At 38.9% G+C, this 17,792-nt stretch overlaps 1 protein-coding gene across 1 annotated transcript in view; it reads left to right on the top strand.

Moving 5' to 3' along the window:
- The window catches only part of helz (helicase with zinc finger), a 58,309-nt gene that overhangs the window by 6,870 nt on the left and 33,647 nt on the right, over positions 1 to 17,792 (top strand). The window contains exons 2-16 of the mRNA XM_084342035.1: positions 1,458 to 1,703; positions 2,252 to 2,288; positions 3,010 to 3,134; positions 5,070 to 5,126; positions 5,451 to 5,499; positions 5,757 to 5,832; positions 6,763 to 6,961; positions 7,706 to 7,813; positions 8,018 to 8,159; positions 8,685 to 8,840; positions 9,077 to 9,347; positions 12,794 to 12,920; positions 13,052 to 13,264; positions 14,435 to 14,565; positions 16,952 to 17,131. Coding sequence (XP_084198161.1) covers positions 1,476 to 1,703; positions 2,252 to 2,288; positions 3,010 to 3,134; positions 5,070 to 5,126; positions 5,451 to 5,499; positions 5,757 to 5,832; positions 6,763 to 6,961; positions 7,706 to 7,813; positions 8,018 to 8,159; positions 8,685 to 8,840; positions 9,077 to 9,347; positions 12,794 to 12,920; positions 13,052 to 13,264; positions 14,435 to 14,565; positions 16,952 to 17,131 — 2,099 coding nt within the window. The 5' untranslated portion in view covers positions 1,458 to 1,475. The remainder of the gene's footprint in view (positions 1 to 1,457; positions 1,704 to 2,251; positions 2,289 to 3,009; positions 3,135 to 5,069; positions 5,127 to 5,450; positions 5,500 to 5,756; positions 5,833 to 6,762; positions 6,962 to 7,705; positions 7,814 to 8,017; positions 8,160 to 8,684; positions 8,841 to 9,076; positions 9,348 to 12,793; positions 12,921 to 13,051; positions 13,265 to 14,434; positions 14,566 to 16,951; positions 17,132 to 17,792) is intronic.

The raw sequence follows: 17,792 nt of genomic DNA, 5'->3' as shown, positions 1-17,792 counted from the left end.
GTTGCGATATGTACTGCGTTCTTAACCGTGTAACCAAGTAGTGTCATTTCCTTGAACTTTTAATTTGTGCTTTCAGAACATTGTTGGTGTCTTCTAGGGAACAATTACTAGTTGGTTATATGTTGCTACCCTCGCTAGTCGGCACCAGAAATACTAGTTAGTTAAAGTTATTATTCGTTTATTAACAGTACATTTAAATAACATAATTGCATAAGCTGTACTGAAGTGTCTTTCTCATCAAAGGTTGTTTTCTAAAAACCAAGCATCCATCACTACTGTTAACGACACCTGATTTGCAGATGACTGGTCATTCCATGCCAACTCACCCAAAATCCAGAACTTTTCCCAGTTCATGTCATGGATTTTCTTGAAAAATGTTGAAACTTCTATTAAATTCATGGGACCACGCAAGATCCTATAGCTGTACTCCAAATAGTTTTTTAAGTTATGAATATTTGACGTTTGGCCCTCAGAGCTAAATTTCAGCATTTTTGTAATTCTTTGTATGTGTATTTTCAGCCTCACCAATCACTTATATTCTCATTGTTTTGGCCTGGAAATGTGTGCTGAAAAATCCAAGAGACCCTAAGGGAACTTGGCAGCATCTATTCATTTAAATAGTTGCTGCTGAATGGTTACAGTGATCAATTTAATAAAAGGAAGTCATTTCTTACCAGAATGAAGAATCCGTCATTTTCAAAGATTCACATCTCCACTAGTTTTCACTTTCTTGCAACCAAATTTTGCTTCTGTGTAGTATTAATGTAGCGGAGTTATTTGGTCCTGCATAAAAAATTGAGTGCCACAGAACTTGCTAAATATAGCTTTGCAGCTGAAAAACCGTTTTGTGGGTTATTTTGACTGTAGATTTTCTCAAGTGGGATTGTTTTAATTTCCTTGAAACTTTAGTATTTGAAAGTGTTGATAGTCATTGCATATATATAAACAAATCAAAGATGTTATAGTACTCCATAGTTTGTGATTTTTTAAAATTAGCTAATCTTTTGTACTTTCTTTTTTGGACAGGTTGACTAGTCCAAGTTTAAACTGCTATTTAAACATCAGAGAAATTAGTAGTAAGGGACACCCCTAGTGTCTACAATGCACTTCACAGTTTATTTTGAGATACTATGGTGTTGTTGCATTTTAAATAGTGTTCAACACAGCCAAATAAAATACTATCTACATTATAATCATAATAATCCTTTCAGTTTTACAATCTGTAACAGCAATCATTGTTATGAAAGCATCCCTTTTAATATTTTTCATTAAAAGGGATGCCAATCCAGTGCTATTCTGCAAATGTGTGAGTACCCCCCTCCTTAACCCAATACATGTCCAGGGCCAGCTTTTTCACTTTAATCAGGGCAGCAGTGTACAAGAGACAAGAACAGTTTTCTCCTATTGTCCTACCCTGCTTCAAGAGATCACATGATGTCTTTCCTCTTGCCTTCCAGACGTTTTGTCCCTAAGTCATGGCGGACAGGAGAGCGGAGAAGTCATGTGAAGAAGCCAGCAGATCGTTAACCAGGCGGGAGTACGAGGCGGCAGTCAGCCACAGCACGGACGCCCTGGTGGTCCTTGCGCCCCAACCCCAATCTTCCGGTGTCCCTGTCCCGCCGAGCCCTCCATCCCTTGTTGCCGCCACCGGGCCCCTCCGCAGCCGTGTCCTGCTCTACCGGATCGCTGCCTTCTTGCAGCTGGTAAGGACAATGGCCATTAATGCATTGTTGCTACTCTAGCAGGCCTGCAATACATAGTCTAGGAGGATCATCACTCTTTTCCCTCTCTTATATTCTTTCACTTTTTTTATTATATCACAGTTTTGCCAGGGGGAGGGAGGGATACATTTCTTTGAGAATTATAAAAATCGTAATTTTTAGACAGAACTCTGTCTGAACATTATTTCTCCTATCCTTCAGTTATACTTTACACTGAAATGACGTAGGCTGATTTTTGTGTTTTTATATTCACTGTTGTACTTCTAATCTAAATTACCTTGAAGAGAAGGTTAGAAATGAGAACAATAAACCCCACTTTCTTCCTCCATCGTGCTTTTATGTTATCTTCCCAGAGCACTAAAATTACACCAGTTACTTAAGCCCTAAGATTATGGAAACTACTTAAGTCCTATAATGATAGTGTTAGGCACTCCGCTGTGAGGCAAAGATAGCCATTCTTGGAGCTCATGTGAAGAACTCCCATTTGTTATGGCTGCCACTTTTCTACTTTTTTCCTCTTTTGCCAACAGAAAAACTATGATGAAGCAGATGAAGACTGCAAACATGGTGAGTAGCGATTCATATTTGAACCATCTGCTGATACTGTATACAGCCGTCTTGTTTGTTTTAATCAAGTGGCAGACAAAGTGAGCTGCCAAGGTCACGGAAGTACTAAGTTGTAACATGTCTTAGTCTCAGTGTAGCAGAGGAAACCTTACATTTGGGCTAATTTCTTTGCAGAAGCCAAGCAGTTTATTTGGTATCAGTGTGGTTAAACCATCGCTTCAAGTTAGAATTGAAAGAAAATAAATATTTGTGTCAGTCATTGGACAAAAGGGAGGTAATGTCTAGGTCAAGTTTATACCCCAGTGAAGATAAGTGATTAGCCAACTGTGGTAAGCTTGATGAAGAGTGGTTTGTGTTACATCATGCTGTCGAGTGTCTAGTTTGTTCTTTTGAAATCTTTTGCTCCTTATGTTTTATTGTTTGTTGACTTTCCCCTGTTTCCCATGTTTTTTTTGTTTACATTTTTTACTCTTGTGATCCGCTTTGACCTTGCTCTGTGAAAGGTGCTATACTAGTACTAATTTGGATTACTTACAATATACAGACTTTCAGCTTGAATAAAATATGTGAGAAGTCACATTTTCCCTGAATTGTTTACAGAATTTGAAAGTACAGTGTTCTCGTGAACAGCCTTGGAAACAACTTATTGCACATATTGGAAGAAACCTAACAGAATGTACTGCACTTACTTATTTCTCTCCCTACTTTTATCCTGTCTTAGTCCTGGCAGAAGAGATTGCCAGAGGAGATGGTTCGCTACAGGCCAGCTTGCGCTCCATGCTGGTGGATGGCAGCCTACAGGAGGTGGTCAGCATCCTCTCTAAAGCCTTGTATGGAGAGCCAATGGTATGGTTAATGAACAATGTGTACAATATATGCATACAAACAATCAGCCTTCATATTGACTGTAGTTAGAATGTTATTCTTGGATTATACTTAAGAATTTCCTTTCCAGAAAGAAGAAAGGCAAGAAAGCCTCCCTGGACATTCAAATATTGAATGGGACAGGGTTAAATATTGAATGGTAATGATGGGGTTGGTTGAAGAAAATCGATTCTTAGCTGCATCCGATTCCCTCTTGAATGCAGAAAATTCAATAACCTGAAATTCATAGCCCAATTCTCGACAGAAAGATCACCAACTTTACGTAGCAGACAAAAAACGTGCGTCATCTTTACGCTCTAAGCTAGGCTACTAAATGTGTCTGCTTATTTTAATTGTGGATCATTACAAATATGCTATATTGTAGGAAGTAGTCACACAGTGAGGAAAAAAACAAAGCATGTTTAGAGATAAAAAATGTTGCTACATCGAGATGCATCGTAACCCTCTGAATCGGAATAGAATAATGAGGTGCTTAGAGATTCTCAGTCCTAGTGAATGAGCAAGATAATGCCCCAGTAATATCAGGTAGCATGTACTTAGTGATTAAAGTAGTCATGCTGCTCACTGTTGTACATGAATGGCCATCGAGTTTGGAAGATCCTTTTCAAAGTAACGGTAGTTTGGTAAAGTAGGCACATGGGTAGAAGAAACACGTGGCCTGTCAAAAACTAATTAAAGCTGTTTTCAGACTCATCCACTTAGTTTATGTAACACAATTGAAGACGAATGGACTAATTTAGTATTGATAAAAGGCTCCAACCTAATGCTGGAGTGAAGGTCTACAAGGCTAACTTCTGAATTAACAAAGTGTCACATTAAAATAATGCCTAAGATGAAATAAAGTGTACTGCTCTACTGATAATTTCAGGCAGACAGAGGGTCACTCTGTAGATCTTTTTCCACTTTTTCTCCTGTCTCACTTCTCCCTCCCTTTGCTAATCCTAACCGCTGTCTTCATACATCAGCATGCCTTTTGCTGCCAAGGTGCCTCCTCCAACTCCGGTCTTCTCCTTTTTGCAACCACATCCTGGCCACTGTAACACACACACACACACAGACACATACACTGAGTCAAACACAGAACCAAGCACGTATTCAAAGGTTGAACTTGGCCCCAAGGTGATCCAACATTTTATGCAAGTGGGACATAGCTGTTTGCTAGGCAGGTCTTTGTCCCTCTCTCTTTTCAAAAAACTCACAAACATTATTCTGACACAGCTTGAGCTGATTATCTTTCCTCCTCAATCTTAAAATCATTTAAAAAATGTATTGAGCTTGTGCTAAACATACCTCACAGCTGTCAAATGACACAAATCAGGCACTGTACTTGTTTTTGGATTTAAAAACTGGAAACTAGAGAAGCTCTGCTAGGATTTCACATGCTGATGCTTTTCATTTGAAAGCTTTAACGGAGTATCATCAGCAGGGTCAGAAGACACATGTTCAATATGGCCTTTTGTTAAAGAAAGTCTTGATCTTTTATGGAAAAATACACCCATATCACTTTTGAATCATAAAATGTCTTGGTGATCACCACTTGAGACCCTGAAGATTAATTGTATTCTGCTAGATTAATTTGTGGTATCAGAGACAGTTGCTGGCAGGAAATCCACCCACTGAAAAGACAAGTTGAAAAAACAACATTTAAACCATGTGCGCTTTATCTAGATAATCCATGATGGCACACTGTCTACCACTTTTTAATTGACATCTCTGCTGGAAAAAAAATTCAAACGTGTGTAGTGCATGTGGAATTTACATGATAAATTTAATTACACCAAGCAATTATGTAGTTTATCCCAAAGTGGCAGGCAAATTGTATCACAGACATTTATGGAAAGCACTAATTAGTTTTTGTTGTTTTAATAAAGATCTTTGTTTTTCCTTCTTTCACAGAACGGCATTGTCGCGAAAGACCTCAGCAGATTAAAAATGCTCTTCTCAGAAATTGAGGTACGTGTCTCCGGCTGCAGGGATGCAACTCTTACTGTCCTCCTTTGTCCATGCCCCTTGGTGCTTTTTGATTTTACGGATGATGGTGTAACGCTTGCAGGCAAGAGTCATAAAGATGACTAATGGCCTGATTCCAACACTAACTTAATTATTATATGCTCCTCTGCCTAGCTGGTATCTGCTGTGGATTTATTACTCATTTGTCTCCAAGAACTCTTGTGGTCCAATTGCATGTATGGCTATGTTAGTAGTTGTGTAGCAGGTAATGGTAATAATCTTTCTGCCCACCTCCACCCACCCCTGCCCCATCTTTGTCTCTGCCAGGCTATAAATAGGGAGATGGCACCAGAATACACAGATGACCAGGAGGAAGGTGAGCAAATCTGTAGCATGACTTGTTTTCAGTACATCCCTTAACTTAAATAAAAGGAAAGACATTGTGTCTGGTACCCCGAATTCACTTGTATTAACTACAGTACCTATTATTTATGTTAAGAAAGTCTTTACTTTGCCAGCTGGCACCTTGAGCACATTGGAAACAGGTTAGAAGCTGGCTGAAGCCCATCTTATAATGTTTTTGAAGACTTTGGCTCAGTGTCCTATTGACCGCTTGGCTGTGTGTATTGACAGGGGTCCAAGATGGCTGGCAGTTCCGGCCTCCTCCAAGAGGAGTCACCAGCAGTGAGGAGTACACCCTCTGTAAAAGGTAATGCAAACTGTTTGGGGAGGTTTGAGTAATGAGGGATTCATCTCTCATCCAGGATGTTGCAGAGGAAAATTAATATGGTTTATTATCGATGACTAACATAACTGTCGGGAAGTAATGATGATATGCACACTGAAAGCCATAAAATTATTATGATTTACAGTAGTTAATTTTCTCTCTCTTCACATTGAAGGAATCCATTTACAACATTAGTATACATCTGTTGAGCCTTAGATTTAGTCCTGTTAACTTTCTCTGATTTTGAGTTTCTCATGGCCTGAAGTATGTCCATCGGACTATTTAATGCTACCTGGGTTAGACAGAAATATTGGTCTATAGGTATTACAACCTTGTCTCTGCCTTTTATTGATTGTATACTGTTTATCCACAAGTGTGCTGTCTATCTACTTCCTGTTTGTGTCAAATGCTGTTAAAAGGATTTTCTGACATGTTAAGTGACCATTTGGATTAAAATAAAAAAACTCAAATTAAGCATAAAAAATGTATGATTATAGTTTTGGTATAAATGAACACTTTTAAATATACTTAATATTGACACAAATGATTGTTTATTGATCATGCACAGATGCTGTACTCAAATACACAAGTGGCTATCAAAAACATAAATAACACATAATTTTACCCTTCTTGTAAATCAAATTTCTGGTATTGGTTGTTTATTCGATAAAAGTAAAAAATTGTTTATTTTTTCTGACAAACAATAAAAATAAATGTTTGGATTTACTGAAATGTGAAATAAAGGAATGCAGCAAATTCTCATTCTCATGCTGAGGAAACTGCTACTAGCAGTTCTTGTGATTTCATGATGAAAAACAATTAGTTGGCATCATCTCAGATTGTTTTTGAATATTTGATTCATTAACTAGTCGTTTGAGCGTTACTTCAGTACACATCTTGTCTTCACTTCAGGTACTTGGAGCAGGGTCTGTGTCGGTACGGGGCCCAGTGTACGTCAGCCCACTCGCAGGAGGAGCTGATGGAGTGGCAGAAGCGCTACGCGTCACGCCTCATTCGCCTCAAACAGCAGCAGGAGAGCAAACATTTCACCGAGAACTACATGGAGACTCTGATAGAGAAGTGGATGAACTCCCTCTCCCCAGAGAAAGTGGTGAGTGCACACAAGCTTAAAAGTAGTTCAACAGATAGAAAACAGCCCCATCCATTCCCATGCCAAGGTAAGGGGTCGCTTCCTAGAAAGGCTGCCCATACACAAACTTGTAGATGGGTACTGTGGCTACAATTTGGCTTGAAATAGTAAAAATGCTTGTAGTAATAGAAAGTTGAGTTTCTCATTAAGCATCCACAGAATTCTCAATGAAAATGAATGTTTCAGTATTAGAAAACCTACTGAAAACTACAGCTCTTTGACTGTAGCTGTTTAGATAATTTCTCAAGACTGTGTAGGCATGACGAATCACATGACATCTCCTTTGTTTTGATTTTTTTGTTTCAACATCCTTAAATATAGTCTAATAATACGCTAAAAAGTCCATTACATAATTGTCATTGAAAAACTAGTAAAATCATGATGATGTGGCATTTCTCCTGATCTCTGCCAAATAAACATCATTATATCTGGAGAACAGGCTTTGTAGGCCAGAGCATCTCTGCAGTACCACAAAATTGCATTAAAACACCATTTTGTGGCACATCTTACCTTTCAATTTGGATATTGCAATTAGTCATATTGCGATTTCTATTATTTTGCGATTAATTGTGCAGCCATAGCTGAGACTAAGTTGAGCCAGTTGCAATACGCTGTAGCCAGACTTCTTCTCGTAGAAGATTTTTGAAAATTTTTGCAGCAAAGATGTGTTTTAAGTGTTTAAGCATGTGTGTTCTTCTTTTCTAGCTAAGTGACTACTTGGATGGAGTGAATGTTGAAACCAACTCCAGCCTCTCTGTCACCGTCTCCTCCAAAAAGTCTGCCCACTCATGGACCTTCTCCTTGTTGTGCAAGGTAGGATGAAATGTTGAATATTGAGCATGTGTACTATTCAGATGTTTTCTTTGTCTAACCAGATTATTTTTACAGTTTGACACACATCTTATAAAGCAGTGTCCTTAACTGCACACCTATGCTTGCTGGTTGGTCCTAATCATCTTTTGATAATGTGTAATGTTAAATTTCTGATTATCTTCCTATCTCTGTCTCCTTGACCAGCCGGCTAGAAAGCTGTACCGCATCGCGCTGCTCTATGATGCCCACCGACCACACTTCTTCATCACAGGTGTGTCAGCTGGGGAGAGGCTACAGGCACTCCCCAAAGGCTGCCAAGAGTGGACCCCAGGGGAGGAGACAGCAGGTAAATCATATATCCCTATTTGGTGACCAGGGATTGGATTATCATTCTTACAGTTATGGTTCAACATTGCCTTAGCATTTTTAAAGAAGTGCTCTTCCTTCCTTTATTATTTCCATTTTTCACAATTCTGTTTTCACACATAATTAAGCTAGTACTGAATCATGTGACTGTGCCACCGTGAGTGTTTAAAATTTAAATTGAACTTTTTGTGACTGCGCCACTTTTCTGATTCTCTGAGCTCTACTGGACAGATATGTTTTAGGATGTAAAATTTGTGATTTTTTTGTGTACGTTTAAGGTCAAACGTATTATTTTAATTAAATAAAAGATGTTTGAAGCTATACATTTTGTCATACCACATGGTATTTTTGGATAAACCTTTCTTTATAATTTGTAGGCAATCGGAAAATTGCTATCTTTTGTTTCCTTTCATCTCAATTAATGTTAAAGTTACATCTCTTTTATTTAATCTACAACAGATTGCAAGTTTAAATGCATTTACACTAGACTTTGCTGTTCTGACAGTGGCAGCAGACAATGGTCTGGACCACTGTGTCTACAAGGTAGGAGTGGGCTTCAGCACAGAAATCTTCGGAACCTTCCGACAGACCGTTGTTTTCGACTTCGGCTCAGAGCCTGTGCTGATGCAGCGGGTCATGGTGGATGCTGCCTCCATTGAAGGTACGCAAAAAGCAAAAAAAAGATTTTTCAATTAAAATGTATGTATTTTTTTAACATCAATGTCAAGTTAAAGATTGTTTTTCAATCATGTTTGGAAGTAGATGCTTTTTTCGTGATGTATTTTGTAGGGTTATAAGCCTTAAAACATTTAGAAAGATGCTTATTTTATGTATAGTTCACAATAAGCACTTGCAGTTACACATACTTCCAACCACCCTGTTGTCCTTTGTTCTCAGACCTAGAACACCTGATGGCAGCCAGGCAGCAGCTCTTGTTGACTGCAAAGCGCTGGGACTCCTCCTGTAAGACCATCGTAGAATTCACTCCTAATGAAACGATGGCCGAACTGGAGCGCAGCCTCCTCGCTCGCTATCAGATCCCTCTGTCAGCCGACCAGCTCTTCACCCAGTCAGTCCTGGACAAGACTCTGACCAAAGACAACTACCAGGCCCGCCTGCATGACCTGCTCTACATAGAGGAGATTGCACAATATAAGGAAGTTAGCAAGTGAGTATTTACTATTTGAACCATAATGGGTTTCTTCTTACTGGGAAGGTAAAGTAGGTTTTCTATATCTGTGCATAAATTCTGAGCTTTACAGTAAAGTCTGAACAACACTGGTTAATATTTGAGTGTTTAAAAACTATGTATCAGCTAAATTTGAAAATAAACTGTAACCACTTAACTATATAAACTAACTTGTCTATATAAATAAAAACACAAATGCAACAAAATTATACTCGGTATTGTAAAAATCCCCAAAAGTCATACTTAAGTGAAAGTAAAGATATCATATTGAGATATTACTTGATAAAAGTGATTTAAAGTCATCCATAAGAAAAGTAAAACTATCTGATATTAAATGTATTAAGGTATCAGAAGTACAAGAGAATTATACATGCATTAAATTGTATGCATACACTGTTATTATGTGTTGATCCTCCTGCACAGCTTGTTATCAGATCCGATTTTTTTTAAAAATTCTGATTATCAGAATCAGTGCTTTTTTTATTGATTGAGGATAAAAAAAAAGATGCATTTAAAAATAGCTTCATTAGCACTGGTGAAGCATGCAGTCTGCAGAATAACTGGTAACTAATGTTTTCAAATAAACAGAGAAAAAGTAAAATATTTGCCTCCAAAATGTAGTGGAGAAGTATTAAGCAGCAGAAAATACAAATACTCAAGAACAAGGAACTCAAATTTTTACTTAAGTACAGTACTTCACTGATTACATACATCTTATGCAGCTTTTAAGTACTGCAATCTCTTTGGTCAACATATACACTGAGCTTACAGTATAAATCTGTTCAGGCCTAAAATGATGCCATATATGGCATGAAGAATAAATGATGGTGATGTTGTCAAGTATCCAGATGGAAACTAACGGAAACATTTTCAGAACTTTATTGTTCCAACCCTGACAAAGTATGTCAATATGTTTGTATTTTTGGACATGAAATATAATGTTGCAAATTTTATTGTGCTGTACATGAAGCAGAAATCTAAATATACAGTCACATCTGATATGTGTTTATCTGCATATGTCCTACACATGAGGCTAATTTAAAACCATAGCCTTGCTGTCTTGCCATTCTGAAGCGTTGACAGCAAGAACTAATGTTAGATACAAACCTCGTGGCAGTGTTGATGAACCGGCACAGAAAGTATCCTCCCTCAAGCTACTGACCATTTGGAACTTGAAGTTGGAATATTGCAAGACAGTTTGCACTGAAAAATAGGAAAACAACATTTCAAGTACATCAGTAAAAATGAGAACATATTGAAGAAAATGTCAGTCTAAATATTTAGAAGAAATGTCTTTATCGTAAGTTGACAAAATAATCTTAGCTCAAGGTCCACTTACTAGCCTGTCCTTGAACTTTCAACAGGAGCCTTTAACCTTGGAATGCATTTGTGCATCTTTAACATCTGAACAGTCAAAAAAACACTTCAGTGACTGGTCGGACCAGTTGACACAATGGGATTTAGCTCTAAATAACGAACATTTCCCTCAAAATACAATTTTAACAGCTGCTTGTTAGATTTGTCTTTCCTTATGTGACACAACAGTTACTAAACAGATGTTAGTGGTTTTGATGCACTTTTATTTTTAATATATTTATGTTATATAAATTTAATTTATTTGGTGATTCTTTTTTTAGTCTGAGTACTTAGAATAAATAAGTCATTGCTTCAATACATAACCAATATGGACCATTTTTGTTCTGAGAAGTCAACCCACCACAAGGTGTCAGGCTCGACCTTCATTTTGTTTTTGCTGCCAGTGAGAGTGTGAAAGAGAGGGTGTGTGCATCTCACACACATCTTGACTGTCAGTGCCAGTTAAGAACATGTGTCTAAGTTGATTTTTTTTTTTTAGAGGTGGATGAGGAAAAGTATGCTTTGTTCCTCTTGAATATATGAATATATAATCTTTGCCTTTTAAAAAAAAATTCTGGTTCAACTAAGTGTGATGCTGAATACAGGTGACATCACAGGAAACGCTTAATCCCACAGTCAGTGATAGTAGTACTTTGGACCCACCCCCACTTTAAAAGTCTCAGCTTTCCTCTTAGTTTGATCTTGTCTCGTGACTCACAGTGTCATTTGACTTGGTAAGGAATTGGATTATGGATTTCTGTTATTACCCACAGTATGAAATGTTCTTTCAATCTGCTGCATTGCCAATGTGCATATGAATAATCTCTGTGCCTGTTAAACCATCCATGCTCTGGCAGGTTCTAATGCTTTTCATGGTTGATTGAGTTTCAGCAGTAGATATCCAGTTAAGTGTGGATTCCCTGAATTTGCAGATCCCAAGTCACACAGTACAGTTCTTAGAAGCTCACTTCAGTCATTTAAATTCAATGTATAACTTAATACGTTATTAAAATATCTCTGAGTAATCTCACACTAGATTTCCCATTTAGCAGTCTGGTATCAGGAGATCAGAGGCATCACCTGATTTAACTTAAATTAATATGGATTGAGTCATGGAAAACCAGGAGCACCTTGCTGTCTGTGTTTATCCCTCTCTGAGAGTATGGCCAGAAGGCTGATGCAGAACCATAACGAGAAACCTCAAGAGTCCTTTTGGTTGTATAATGCCACTGGTTTGCGAGTAAATACAAAATGTGTGTGAACGTATTTGTGTTTGACAGTCATCCATCTGAGTTCATCACCAGGGTTTCTTCCTATTTCATCACTTCAGATTCATCAAAGGCTAGTGAGACAATCTTAGACAATCTGAAACTAAAGTGAATATTTTCCCAAAAGTGCTTCAATTTTCCACTAAATGCGTTCATGAAGCAGCTTTGTTCCAATGGTTGTTTTTCTTTGAAGGACCAACATATAACATATAATTTGTCCAATCAATGCTCACCATAACAATGTACAGCTGATTTTTAATGTGCTGCCAATATCACTAAATGGCAGTGATATTTAGCCAATCGCATTGACTCCTCTTATCCAGGTAAAACTAGCACCTTTATGCATGGACAGTTGTCAAACTGAGAGTCCAGACCAGTCCGCGTCTGCGTTCTGCCACAAATTGTGCTCCGGCGTTTACGACAGCTAACATAAAAATAATCGGGCTTGGGTCCATGTTCAAAATTGCCGATCCCGATCAGTGAAACAATGCCCATATCGGCCCCGATCCCACAGATCGGCTCGGGACATCCCTAATTACATGGAATGTGAATATACAACAAGTTTGAATGTGTGGCAAAAGGCTCAGCTGTCGGGGAGGAAAAAGAACTAAAGGTTTTAGGATAAAAATGTCTGCAGTAAAGGACAGATACACCTGTGCCTCAGAACATACTGTCATATCGACACTAGCTCCTCGATATCACAGAACATTATCGTGATTAATATCATTTTTACTTTGATTTAAAGCTCATGCCAGAGGTCTGCAACAGCTAAACTGAATGTACACGTTTATCTCCCACCAGGTTTAACATCAAAGTGAACCTCCAGCTAGTCACCAGCTTCATGCTGACTGGCATTTCTGTTGGAGCCAAGTATGCCCAGAATGGACAACTCTTTGCACGCTTCAAACTCACTGAAACACTTTCTGAGGTAACCAGATTGGTAGCATGGGCTGTTGCAAGATTGTTTTCTTCCATTTCACTTTAAATACTGTAACTAGCAGATAGCTAGATTGCCTGAACAGTTTTTCTTTCTTTCTTTCTTAAATTTTCTTACCTCAGGACACATTGGCCGGGCGGCTAGTGATGACAAAGGTGAATTCAGTCTTAGTGCTGCCATTTGGCCGTGAGGGGTTCATCAGCCAGCCACCTCCTGGGGTCAAAGAGCGGGTTTATGAGGCTGTGATCGAGGAGAAGACCAAGGACTACATCTTCCTACGGATCTGCAGGGACTGCTGTGATGAGCTGGGGCTACTGCCTGACAGAGAAATACAGGTACGGGCCGCACCAAGGGACAAGTAGTTAGTTAGCATCCATCTAGCTCATGGTTATTTCCACCCTGACATTTTGGCCTTGAAAAAAAGGATTAGAGATTCAAGCAGTGATAGGCATGTTATCAAAAAATTACAGGACGGGAGAAGACGATCTTTCCAGGAAAACTTGCATCACCTTCTGCAGTGTATGTGAGCATTGACTGCAGTGTTTTGTCTCAGGTTTCTCTGGTTTTGAGAAAACTGTCTTTGTTGAATGACTCTACCTTCATCAGCCCCCCCCCCCCCCCCCCCCAGCCCGAACGTTGACAGATGAAGCAAGGCACTGTGTTAACAGTTATCAAAACAGCCCTCATCCTATCACTGTGGGAGCATAATCTTCTTATTCTTCTCCAAACACTGCTCGTGCAGACGTACGTGCTACAATTTCATTTCCCTATCTTCTCTGTGAGTTCTTACAATATTCCACACAGCCTTGAAGTTTCATCCTCTTCTCTCTGTCGCATATCTCAGACTCTCTTGCTCTTGTATTCATTGTTTATTTCAATTTTCTTGCTTTGTCTTTCTTCTCCACTTTCCTCCTTACTGTGTTCACACTTCTTTTTATCTCTGGTTTATTTTTCTTTTCTTTGTCTCCTTCTGATTTTCACACTACCTGTCCTAAAAGGCATTGAATATTTTACAGTTTACCTGTTTGGAGGCTGTTTCTGTCTGTATGATGACGGCACCCTCCAGCAGTGGAAACAAACTCTTTGTGATTACATACAACTGGTTTAAGCGAAGAGATTGAATAGAAATGATCCAAGGTTCCCCAAGACATCAGGTGAAAATAGACAACATTTCAACCTGATCAGCTGCGACAAGGCCACTGCTAACTTAACATGGCAGCACATTGTTTAACTTTTAACTAGCATTGCCAATGTCCTGCCCGTTGTTACTGTCCTACCCAGTCTCCCAGTCCCTCTAACTGGGAAGAATCCTCACCAATCATCTGTATACAGATATAATGCACACATTGCGTCTGATGCAATGTGCTACATGTATTATTTCAATAGATGAATGATTCACATTTGATCCAGAATTATGCAACCCTCACAAAAAAAAACAACCTTTTTCTTTCTAGGCGAGTGCATTGGATTGTAATATTTATAACCTCTCTGTATTGTCTCGTCAGGTGGAGCTCCAGTTCCAGCTGAACAGACTGCCACTCTGTGAGATGCACTATGCCCTGGATCGCATCAAAGATAATACCATCCTTTTCCCTGATGTTGGCCTTGTCCCCACCATCCCATGGAGCCCCAACAGGTGTGTATTCAACCATATACACAATCACGCACACATTTCACTGGCAGGTTTTAGAAATGTGTTTAACATTTGAAAGGAGACATCAATATTTTATTCTATATTTTGTGGTTTTCACCTCCTTCGGCTGTGGTGTCTCACTCCATTGATTCAGTCGGAACCCTGGGTTACATTGCTGCCTTTAAACGATGGAAAAAGTTAAATGCAAATAAAAAAATCAAGGAAATGATTGCACATTCTTGTGGAAGAGGGATCCTTTTTTCATATTGCAGATAAACAATGTTGACTGGCTTCTTGAATTTATATTGTTTTACAAGCAATGAAAGATGTTTGCACACAGCATGTAAACAAATCCATGCATAGTAAATACTGCTAAGGCTTGATACAGTTATTATGCAGAAATTCCTGTAATACTACCTGCAACATCATATTAGCTTGACAAATACCCTGACAGAGGGGACACCGCATCAATTCGAAAGTTGACCAACTATCCCTCGCCTTGCTGACTTGACGGCCATTCTGAAATGCTGGCAGCTCCTTGCAGCTTTAGATATGTCTCTGAAGTTGGACAGGTGAGGGGAGTGAGGCAGTAATCTCTATTGACTGGAGCCAAATATAATCCCCTGAGATTGTCTCTGCGGCTTTATCTAGGCTCCAGAATTTGACTGATGTAGACTTTTGTTTTAATTGGAATTTGGAAAAGTGGGGGTGTTTCACTAAACGAGGGCTAGGGAATGAATTTAGCTAAAGTTTGATTGCACATTTTTTTTTATGGCAGTGTTTGAGGTTTTAACATCAGTGTACAGGAAGATGCAGCCCAAGTGGTGGTGCTGATTCTCCACCAGAACATTCTGCCTGTAGTGTTGACCCATGACTCTGCCTAAAGTCTTTATGCCTCGGTTTGGATGGAAAAAGTGCAGTATATAAACCTTGAGTTTTCCCATTCTGCATCTCTCTTAACCGCACTCCTTGATCTCATCCGTCCACCTCTGTTGCACACACACACGCACACATGAACATTGAGATATCTCAGTTGGAGCTCAATCAGTTGGTGTTGGATTCACAGCTTTCAAGGTTGCAGTCTTCATAATGAGGACATTGATGCTAGGAGACAAACACAGACACACACAAATGCCACATGCACAATAACTCACACTTTCATGAGTATGTGTATGAAATCACATGTGTGCATCCCTTTCTCATACCCATCTGCATTGTTTGAAGAAGCATACACCCACTGCTGTGTGTTAGTTCATATGCACTGCTTCTCTTCACAATATTTTTTTCAGCTGCTCTGTGCTGCCACTTCTTATTTTGATAGTGGGAAGGTAAACATGCCTGTTGCACATCAATATGGAAATGCGTTGGCATCCTTTTTTCATCTTCTCTGCATTAAATGTTTGTTGATGAAAACAAAAGTGTGAGTTTGTTACGTGTAAAGACAGTTACGTGAATCTCAATTGCCATTAAATGACATTTTTTAACATTGAGTTCATCTAATGGCATGGCAGCATGGCTCCCTTACTTAGAAAATACATTAAATTACAATTTAGTCAATTGCATGACACAATGACATAACAATATATTATAGTAAAACAAAGTGTTGAAAGACAAATGAAAAACAGACCCTCAAAGTATGAGCAGCTATGGTTAGTCACAGATTGGTTGTCCATAGAGCAGGATTTCTGTCAGAAATGTCGGTCCATGTGTCCTGAAAGATGTCCAGGAGAAATGGAAGGAATTCCAGTCAAATATTATCTGTCTTTATTGAGCTTTAAAACAATTCTTTAAGACTGGAGACGCTATGCATCACCAACCCATATGCGATGACACAACAGGGGTGGAGTGGAATTGCGTCGACTTTGTATGTAGTTGTGCTGCGCAACAGATTCACTGAATGTTTTGTGTGAAAGCAATAGAACTATTTTCACCAGATGTATTAAATATGCAGGACTTTGACCAATTTCCCATGCAAGAAAACTGGTTCTTATCAAATGTGTACGTTACCTAGATTTAAGTGTTTGACTTATCAAGCTATAGAGCAGAATGTATACACTCAAGAACTGACTGAGTAATATGATGTTCCATCCACCCACGTCTTGTTCCCAGACTTCCCACCCACCACACCTTCTCCCTGGTAACACAGTCAATTGTAATTTTGAGTCTGTGTGTATGTGCGTACATATCCTGCCATTCTGTGCAAGAAATGTTCTTCTTCACTTTATCTCCGTCCCACTGAAGTTAATTAGATTGACAGATTGTTTCTCTGTGTCATGGTCAAAGCTATTCCTTGTTTATATTGTAATATTTCATGTAAATAATCAAAGTTAATTAAAAGTTGACATAATGATTACTCTATTAATTTCCACACCCTCCCTTCGGCCCTCAGGCAATGGGATGAGCAACTGGATCCCCGTCTGAATGCCAAGCAGAAAGAGGCCATCCTGGCCATCACCACACCCGTCACTATTTCCCTTCCCCCAATCCTCATCATCGGGCCCTACGGCACCGGCAAGACCTTCACCCTGGCACAGGCTGTCAAGCACATCCTCCGCCAGGACCACAGCAGGTCTGTTTATGATTTGTTTTTTTAAATCCGTATTCTTCCTTCTCTCTAATGTCTCCCATCCTTCTTTCTTGGTTAAAGCAAAGTACTGTCACAATAATGCCACTTTGTAATTTGCTTCTGTGTTGAAGAGTGTATCATTCTTTGGAAATGAGACCTCTTTCCTTACAACACTTGAAAGGTGTTGGGTGTAAAGATGGAAAGAAACTTTCAGTAGTGTGACATGTTATAATGGGTGTCAGTAAAAGTACTGGGAAGCTCAGTACCTGTGAAATAAAAGTTAACTCTTTGGTATTAATCAACAAACCTGTCAAATCCTGCACAGATGGTGTTAATGTTGTGCTATATATTAGTAAAAATATTAATCATCAATCTACACTCAATTTTCAGTTTATATCTAAAAGTAATGCAGTCTACTACAACAGCCCTGCAATAAACCCCATCTTCATGAAGGTTACTCTATTAAGTTCTTGTTAAAACAGATTTATAGAGATGTTGATTCAACTTTTTGGTCATTTTGATGGCTAGATTTTGTGATGCTGTTAAACAGTGTTACGTTATTATGGGAGGTGTTTGTTGTATTGAGTGTGCCCTCATTGCTAAAAATGGAGTTGACATAATATAAGAAACACCTCTCAGTATGATGCTGTACTGACTGTTCCTG

Source organism: Pagrus pagrus (assembly GCF_965226575.1).
Source record: "Pagrus pagrus genome assembly, chromosome: 2".
In the NCBI taxonomy this organism is placed as follows: Eukaryota; Metazoa; Chordata; class Actinopteri; order Spariformes; family Sparidae; genus Pagrus; species Pagrus pagrus.
The sequence above is the reverse complement of the archived record's forward strand: the minus strand, read 5'-3'. Positions and strand labels throughout refer to the sequence as shown.